The following is a 9662-nucleotide window of genomic DNA, read 5'->3' on the forward strand; positions in this document are numbered from 1 at the left end:
TTCAGCTTCAGCAGCAATTCAGCTGAACACAACTTAAAATGCATTGCATAGAAAAGGGTTTGAAGACAAAAGAAAAACACAAAATAGAAAAAGCACTTTGCAGGTAGCACCAGGTTCAGTTCAATGACCAAGATGAAATAGTCCAGAGGGTCATCACTGTTTTACCTCCCAAAAATATTTATGTCTGGGATTCATTTAAACTAGAATAGGAAACTTTCAAAAAGAGGATTTAGGGATCACCTCAGACTCACACTCTCTATTCATTCACTTTCCAACAGAATCAGATGCTGTATGCACAGAAATGAAGGATCTATACCTGAAATAACCTTTCCCGTCATCTTCTTTGATTTCCAGTGACACGGAGAAGGTGAAAATATCACTGTCTGGAGTCTGTGGGGTGGCAATAGCTGAGAGCGGAGTTTGTTTGGCAGAACGACGGAAGGCAGTGGCAAAGCTGTACAGTATTCGGCTTACCTGCATTTAGATGGCACCGAAGAAAGATCAGAAAGCTACAGACATACAGAATGCAGCAGTTGAAACCTACCTGAATTTTCACTAAAGAATAGAATGAGAAGTAACTGTACGAAAATAATTCAGTTTTAGCATCTAATGAACTGGTTTTCTACACTTCTTAAAAGGATAAACTATTAAACGTCCATTCTTATTTCATACCTGACATTTCTGTAATTTAACTTGGGGTAGAAAAAAAAACAAAAGTGATGAATTACATTACTTCTAAAGTGCCTGAAATACTTCAGTTTCATTTCAGTAATAATGTTTACATGTACATAATTATCATTTGACAAAAAGATTCAACTTACAGCCTCTTGGATTTCACATCGGAAGACATGAATCCTGAAGAGTTCTGCATTGTAGTGGCTTTCAGTGAAAGCAAAGCAATCACTTTCAGGGGTTCCATCATGCCCTCGTACACAGAAAAGGATTTTATAGATTGGATAATTTGCTATTTCTGTGTTTGTCTGAGGATCTAAAAGTCTGTTAAAAGAGACAGGAAAAAAAAAAACCAAAGCTTGCACCTTTAGAAGAATTATTCCAGCCAGATATTGACTTGCAAGCTTTAACAATTTCATAGCTATGGAGAAAGTACGTCACAAAGAAACTAGCTCCTGGCTGTCATTTACTGCAAAGCTTGACCAGAATAATTGCATTTAAATTGAACAGCATAAAAAAAGCATAATGCAACAGACATTTCCACCAATAATCTCCCCACAGTTTTCAGGGCTTAGCCTTCAAAAAGCTACACTAATATGCAGCAGTGGATAGCCTCATCCCTGTTAAGCCTCATGTATCAGCCATTTTCCAGCCCTACAAACTAAATACTTTCCAGGCTATTTCCAAAGTGTTCATCAATAACCACTCCCACTATGGCTTTGGGGACACCTTGGATCATCATAATATTTCATACTGGTCCTTGGACGTAAAACATCTTTGGTAAACAAATTCAAAGCATCACTTTTCTCAGATCTCTTTAAAACCCGCTTTTTCCACTAAACGAAATCCCAAGTTGCTCATGTTTCCTCCCAGGTAAAGTGGTAGCTTGTTTCCTTTGCTAAAAGGAAATAAGATTAAATGCACACGGTCACAGAGTACACCTGAGTGAGCTTCATACCTCACTGTCCCTTCAGAGACATTAGGCACTGACAGAGTCACATCTAAAGAAATCTGGCACTGGCTTCGTAAGATGGACATCATTCTGAGGGCTTCCACTTCACTCCGGGGAGCGTTCACAGAGGCACAGCCTAAGTAGGTGAGCTTGCTGAACACCACGCTGTCCTCATCCGTCATAGGTGTAAAAGGGCTCAAATCCTCACAGTCTAGGGTGAGACACAAAGTTGAATGTAAGAAGCAAGACAAGGCATACGTAAGTAAGTTATCAGAGATTGACTCATCACTAACTAAATGACAAAAGCGACCAAGAAACACATTACAGAAAGTCAGGTCAGGCCAAAATACTATAGGAAAACCCTGCCTGAAAGTGAGTTATTGATGGCAGAGAGCAACTCAGCTATCCCAACTCTACAACCAGTTCACTCAGACGGCTTCTTTTAAATGAGCGCACCAATTTTCATTACAGTAATAAGATGCATACATGAGCTAAACAGGCTAATATTTTATACAGCCAGGCAAGTAAGCATAATATGTCTGCACACATCTCAAGGCTTGTATAGCAAGTGTTTTCAGAAGAGAGGCCAGTTCAGCATATGTTAACTCTTGCATCACATAACCGGGCATTTACTGCACTAGGTGATTATAATGGGAGAAATGGGGAAAGGTTGGTGGCCACACCTGTACCTAAATTCTCCTTCCCTTCCCCACAAAAAGCTAGCTCATAAGATACCACCAGGCATTCCCCATTTTTTTTTCTAACCTCCCTGGGATGGTTTCACTGGCAAACTCATTTCTGGTTTCTGGAGTCCTGCCACCGACACTGGGTTAATGGTAGAGGATGCTGAAGCTTCAAGGACAACAGGGTCTTCCCCATCTCCATCAGTTCTAACTTCTTCTCCATGGTCCCGGTCACTTGACTGATCTTCCATGGGTGGGTCCATCAGCACGTCTTCAAGCTCCCTCTGCAGCTGCTGTTCGCTTCCATTCCCCACAATCTAGGAGCCACAAACAGAGTTGGGACACAAAAAAAGACTGTTCAAATGAAAGAAAAATACCCCTCAGGCACAGGTTTGTTCATATGGCTTTTTCTGCCAACCAAAGCAGCATTTAACAAATTTAACCTAGTTACAACCGTAAACACAAACTGCAATGTGCAAATGCTCACCAGTATGGATTATATCCTCCCTGCTTTAACAAATCAACAAGCTCAAAGCAGGAATTTCCTAGCACTGGAAAAAGTGAGATTACTTTTAAACTAGTCTTTAATCACCAACTACAAAGACTAGCTTACGACAGAAGAAACTTACAGATGTCCACAACACAATGGTCTATAATAATTCTCAGAATAGTACCAGAAAGGGCCAAACATAATTAAATATGCTATGTGGTTCATGGGTAAGACAGCAAGGTTTCACAGGAAGAGAAGAATCTGGAACAGGATTATGCCATCATGCTGAGGAGAAGAGGTAGCATTGTTTTATTTCCTAACACTCATCTACAGCCTGACTTTGCACTCATTGAAGTCAACATGAAAGCATGAAGCAACCTAAATGGTACAAAATTAGGTCCTAAGCTAGAAAGAGAACGAAGACATTAGTTTCGGCAAACTCTTAGATACTGTATCTAAGGAAACTCTTTGTCTATTCCTCTGCAATTAATAGGGAAGTGGCTGATGCTTTACATAGTTTAGAAATTAAGCACGGAAATGGAGTTTACAGAAGTATTTTACCAGATGGCAGTCAGAGAAAGGTACTTGGTTCCACCATTTCAGCTGCTGCTGGTTATTATTGTTGGCACCAAAACTCAACCCTATAAGCAGATACGCATTTCTATATCCTGACGTCTCTGTAAGCTTACTGACTTAAGACACTACAGACAAGCTAATAAAATCCAAATTGTGCAACTACCCCAAGTTCTTAAAAAGAATGTAAATGAAGTCTTATTAAAGAAAATTTTCTTTTTTTTTAGATCTGTAAAATAAGATAGTAAAGAAAGGAAGTGGTTAAAAACAGGAGAAAGAATACAGAGCAGACAGAAATCTGCCCATAACACAATCTCAGTATTGAAGCAAATTCCATCTGCCTCAAAACTAGCACCTCATAGTAGAAAATTGAATTATCTTTAAAGTACCTGAAGCAATGGCCAAGGTTCTCACATTTTAACAGTAAATAAATCAACCTGAAGTCCAGTTAAGATTGCTGAAATAACACTGGAACAGATAACAGAACACCTTCATGCACACAGATAAGCCTTGCAATGAATTAAATATACTATGAGCAAAAACATCAGACGTCACTTAAATATTTGTACGTGCATTTCCACCAGGCGTGTCTCAGGAAAAATTACAGCGAGATTAGAGGTTTCTCAGCCAAGTCAGAATTCTGACATATGGTCATTTCCATCGCATCCCCAAAGACAAACTTCTCAGTTCAGAGGGAAAAGGAAGAAACATGAAGTTTACCTACTGTCTTCTCTTTCACACTCAGACCCACAATCTCCAAACAATTATCAGTATCTGCAGCCTCTTAACTACATTGCATTAAAAGTGTAAACTGCGTTATTAGTTTTCTGGTGAAAAATAACTATTTAATATACAAGAATATTAACAAAGAACAGAAACTTCTGACCAGGAATTACTCTAGAATAGAGCAGAATACAATTACTTTAAGAGAAGAAAAGTCCCAGATCCCTGTTCTGCAGAAGAAAGTAGGCAAAAAATGAAATTCACAGGTAATGAAAAAAACAGCAAGCACACAAGATCCTAGAGGCAGGAGGGACATTAAAAAAAAGTAATAACCTAGTGACTGTTTTACTACAGAATCTAAACAACAACAACAAATTCTGTGAGATGTTTATGCTCTTGAAACTCAAGCTCAAACAGAAAGTAATTTTTTAGTATGTATTAAAATACATTCATGTGCTATCCGGGATCATCTGCCAGGAGCAGGACAGAGTAACTGCCTTACTCAGCTGTACATCCGCAGAAGTATCAGTAACCTGTAACTAGTTACAGGAATCCACAGATTTGCATTTTCCTCCCAATAATTTTAGTATTCATTTGCATGATCCATCATGGAAGCAATGAAAAATCTTGCAAAAGCATGTGGTCATCGAAGGCATAATCCTTTTAAGTATCAAGTTTACTACTCAGGTCTTTGCAGGCATTCGTCAGAAAGATGATGATGATGGAAGATGCACCATGTTACTTCACACAGTTTATATGTTTTGCAACAAAATATAATGAATCAACTATAATGTCCTGCCCACCCTGTTAAAGCCTACATATTAAAAAACCTAAAGTAACTTCTAGTTTACAGGACCTGTTTTCTATGAAACTTGAAGTTAAAATTCATTCTGGCAAAAACCTGCATCTCATATGCTTTTGCTCACAGTGATTAAACAGACTTCAGTTTGGGTTTGGGAAAGGAAGGTGAGGAATTTATATCCAGTGAGAATTAAACGTTGTAATGGTATTAACATAAAACGCACATGAAAAGTGTTCTATTCCATCAAGATTACAAGCCAAAAAAGTCTGAACGGTGATCTACTGTATTTGGTAAAATAATCAGTATCAATAACTTATATCTAGATACTGCCCTATAAAACATGATCTTGAAAATAAAAGTTCCTAAAAATAGTAGTGACAGGTAAAACAGGAGTCCAAGTTGTTTACGGTGTGACAGGAAATAAGCACATAAAAAGAGAAAAAAAAAATCTGTCTCCTAAATACTCTAAAACCTCATCATCAAAATCTTCATTTAAAAAGCAATTTAAAAGAATCCCTCCAAGAAAGCCTTCCTTCTCAGCCCAGACTACCCTCAAAAAAGAATTCTAAAAGACACAGTAAATATAGTTTTGAACTGGAGGAGCTCTGCTGTTCTCATAGCCCAGTACAACAGTCAAGTGCAACAAGCCAGCTGCCCGAGAAACGAGGCCTAAAATACAAATTAAAGCTAACTTCATGTCAACCAAAGTCTCTTATGCAACCGTATAAATTCACCACATCGTGGGAACAGTGCACATTAAGATGTAAACATGCTTGAAACTTTGCTGCAACCCAGAAAACCAGTAAGAGGCAGCACGACAGAGTGCAGCTCAACTAAGGGCAGAAGGGAAGGATAAACAAGGTGTACCTCATAAATGCTTCATGTAGGTTTGCTTGAGATAGAGGAAAGGAACCATTCACCCTAATCATTGTTTTCTCCATTTCTCACAAAACTGAAAACTAATTTTACTTAACCTTTAAATAGGATGTAGTGAACTTCCTTTACAGCAACACAGATTTATTAGAACTGTAGTTTATTCCCTTCTCCCGACGCATGTGCTGCTGGCCTCTGCTGTGAGAGGTCTCGTTGTACCGTGTAGTTCAAGAACTCCTCCTGTTCTACAGCGTGCTCCAGAAACAAGGCTTTCATAAATCCAGTTCACTCCACTGGCAGTGGGCAAAAGCAGACACAGAAACAACACCGGAAAGCAGAGACAGCTAGCAAATTATATTTCTGGAAAACAATCACTGACAACCCCTTTTTAAATTGAACCAAGTATTTCAGCATAGACAAAAAGCAAAAAAACATTTATGAATTATGACCGACTGAAGAAAAATATGGTTTCTGATTGTATTCAGAAGAAATATTTCTCTGTCTGGACTTGAGAAAGAACAAAAATAAAAATGTGCATTAATTCAGTCCACAGCACTATTACTTAAAACTACAACATATCAACAAATTTGAAATGAGTGCCTTAGGTTTGATGTACAAATTTCACAGCCTATCACATTCAGCAAACACAAGCCTAAACTTCTAGCACCATCCTCAGACTGCGCTTAGCAAATGAAAGATCCTCAAACTGCTTTCTAACGAAACAGAACACCAGAAAACGACACCTGCTCAAATACGAACCTGAACTTATTTTCTGCTTTTCTTAGTGGGCACATCAAAGCAAATGGGTTTTGACATATACAAACAAATTAACTTAGTTCTAAGTACCAAAGCAATTGCTTCTCCGTGAAAAAACTCGTTTGTTCATATGAAATACAAAACCTCAGTTCACATGTACTGTTAATATTAATTTTCCATATACTACTAAAACACTTTTAGATAGCACAGTGACAGTACTTTTAACATACCTCTGACAACCTTCACAACTCCACTTATCCATGCACACAATAAAAACTTTAATAATACAGTAAAACTGGCTACTGAATGACTATTTGCAAGCTGAAAAAAAAAGATACCAAGAACAAAGCCATATTTCTAGGGTAGTATGTCTCTTTTCTTGTAGGGCAATACCAAAAGACAATTTCTGTCCCTAAGAACAGCTAAAAAGTCTTCCCACTTCCTCTGTTAAAAATTTTCACCTCCTTAAGCAGAAGGAAGGAGGGTAACAGGAAGATCCCTGTATGGGAGAATTTAGACTGCGCACTGACTGCTTATCTAAGGTACAACATTTCCATTAATCACCCAGATTGCAGCCAATAACCAAATAGCACATACTCTCAAACACCGGAATACTGAAAGGCTCAAGGTGAATCACTTTGTTCAAGGATTGAGCTCAGTCTTGGCACCAAATTCATAAAGAAGCTTATCTTTAAGACCTGCAAAGCTCTGCGACATTCAGTGCCAAATCAGGGAGCAGCATAACTTTATTTTACAATTGTTGATGATCAGGAGGCAGCAGTGCTAATGTTCTTCTTTCCTCATCAAGAGAAACAGCATACCCGTAGCCAGCATTTTATAAACCACTTCAGAAGTAAACACACGAGGAAAATTTAAGTACATTTCAGGAGTTGGTTTGAAAGTCATTAAGCATATTCTTCTCTGAAATATTTGCAAGCTTTATGAAGATGACTTCATATACAAGTCTCTTCAATTTCTTTGATTGTACTAAACAAGATATAGTGTGTCATACAAACACTGCAAGACAGCAGTGGTACAATCAGTAGGCCAGCAATACAAATAGCTCCCACGTGGAGCAAGAAGTGTTGCAGACTACGGCATTTCATGTTTCCAAACTTTCTTTGGGAATAACAGGATGGAATGGAAAATCTGGTTGACCATGTCTGTCTCCTGGTGTCTCAAATGATGCATCACAACTTTGGGAGCTAATCACATACGCTACCACATAAGCATTCTCAAGGTAAGCACCACTATGGAGACTATTCTGAATTCTTAAGTATTTATAGCTGCTGGTATTTGCAGCATCTAGAAAGACAAGCATGAGGTTACAGTCTTTCAGTGGGTTTTATAGAACACCAGGCTGATTGTTCAAGAAAAATTCCAATTTTTTTAGACTATCCTATGATGTGAAGTGGCAGTCTTCTGCAATAGCAATAAAATATAAGTGACCATTTTTGCCAGATTAAGCAAAAGTAAGATCTTGAGACTCTTAACTAACAGAATCAGCTTGAAGTCCTACGTAAAAGAAAATAGCTGCTATAATGGCATGTCTTGTCCAGGACTCAAAGCAATGCAAGAAAAACAAAGCAAGCAGTTGGGAGGTAAAAGCAAGATGAGCAAAAGCATCAAGAAATGTTCAATAAAGTCTCTGTAACAACGGCTGCTAAGGAAGAGAGGAACACCCAGTCCAACAGGCAGAACGTGTGATTTCTTATCATCTTTAAAGACATTATTTTGAAGACACAGATGTGACTGTCGACTTTAGTCTCTTGCGATGGTGGAATCTCTCTTTCCATCTCCCACAAAGAACACACTAACTTGACTTACTCTAGGAAAGATCCAGTTCTCAACACATTAAAATGACAGAATTTGGAGTGACCACCTTGCTTGTGTCACTTTGCTTAAAGACTGCTGAAATACAAATTGGGATGAAAGATTTTCTTTAAGTAGCAAAAAAAAAAAAGAAAAAAAAGAAAAAAGAGTGACAAGGGTCTCTTTTCAGAACAGTACTTTTAAAAGTGAGAAGATGTCAATGCCCTTCCAATTCACACAAGCCTACCACATAGGCTTATATTCTCAGATTCATGCCAAGTTGTTAGTTATAACTACACTTCTACATTTCTTAAAGAGAACATTTCACATTGGGGAAAACTTTAATATATGTTTGAATTAACAGATATGGTCAAATCAAGTGTATGTTAATATTGCTTTCTATCTGAAAGCTGTGATAAAATCACAGTTCCAAGTTCTTGACAGTCAGTCTGTTTCATCCTAATCACTTCATGAAAGATTCTGCAAAGTGGGAAAAAAACCCACAGGTAGTGATGGAGAGCTCTTACTCAAAACCTAATTATCACCTCTGACATCAGCAAAAGTAATGCAGAAATCACTGGCAAAATCAATTCTTGAATAAGTTCTCCCTTCTGTCAAGTTTTCCACAATAAAGAAGTCCCTCTTTAAGCTCTCTTTGGTTAGTTTGATTTAGAAGAATAGGGAACAAACTCAGGTTATTGATTCTTACCTTCAGTCCTGTTTTTTCATCATCACTACCATTATTTGTAGATGGTGTTTCATCCCCTTGCCTGGAAACCAAGACAAAATCTTCACTGTTAAGAGTGGATACCGAGTCTGAAGAGACACTGATTTTTCCAACAGAAGCCTTGTCATCCATGACTTAAAAAGGAAGTTCGATTCATGAATGAGATTAAATATGTTATAAACTCCTGAAAAACAAAAATCATAAAAATACTTATATAAAACTTCATGCTAAAATGCTCAAACGTTTCTTTTCAGAAACCTGCTGACTAGTTACAAAAAGTAACACATCTGACAGCATAACCAATTTACAACTCTTCTGTCAGCGTACACTCATGGTCCTGCTTTGATTTCGCTAAGAAGCACGCTACTATTAGAGCACTGGTTTCCATAGCTCACAAAAGGGAAGTTAATGAATCTTTTTGCAGTAGTTCATGATTATGTCAGGCACCATTTTCCACAGGTAGCACAAAACAGGCCCTTGGAACATACACCATGCCTGCTGACAAAGGACTCACATGAAGGCCAGAACTATAAAGTCCATTTACTTTCTTCAGGTAATCTGTCTGCCTTCATCTATGTTCATGCAAAAATTGCTTTTGT

General features: G+C 38.0%; 1 protein-coding gene across 2 annotated transcripts in view; it reads right to left on the reverse strand.

Annotated features, from left to right (window-relative positions):
* RABGAP1 (RAB GTPase activating protein 1) overlaps positions 1 to 9247 on the reverse strand; it is a 68555-nt gene extending 59308 nt beyond the window's left edge. For both annotated transcript variants that reach the window (XM_019472433.1, XM_009280591.2), the window contains exons 1-5: positions 9046 to 9247; positions 2390 to 2624; positions 1631 to 1835; positions 822 to 996; positions 317 to 474 (exon numbers count right to left, since the gene is read on the reverse strand). In XM_019472433.1, the coding sequence (XP_019327978.1) occupies positions 317 to 474; positions 822 to 996; positions 1631 to 1835; positions 2390 to 2624; positions 9046 to 9195 (923 nt within the window). In that variant the 5' untranslated portion in view covers positions 9196 to 9247. The remainder of the gene's footprint in view (positions 1 to 316; positions 475 to 821; positions 997 to 1630; positions 1836 to 2389; positions 2625 to 9045) is intronic.
* Positions 9248 to 9662: the final 415 nt, after the last annotated feature.

Source organism: Aptenodytes forsteri, unplaced genomic scaffold (assembly GCF_000699145.1).
Source record: "Aptenodytes forsteri isolate BGI_AS27 unplaced genomic scaffold, ASM69914v1 Scaffold68, whole genome shotgun sequence".
NCBI lineage: Eukaryota > Metazoa > Chordata > Aves > Sphenisciformes > Spheniscidae > Aptenodytes > Aptenodytes forsteri.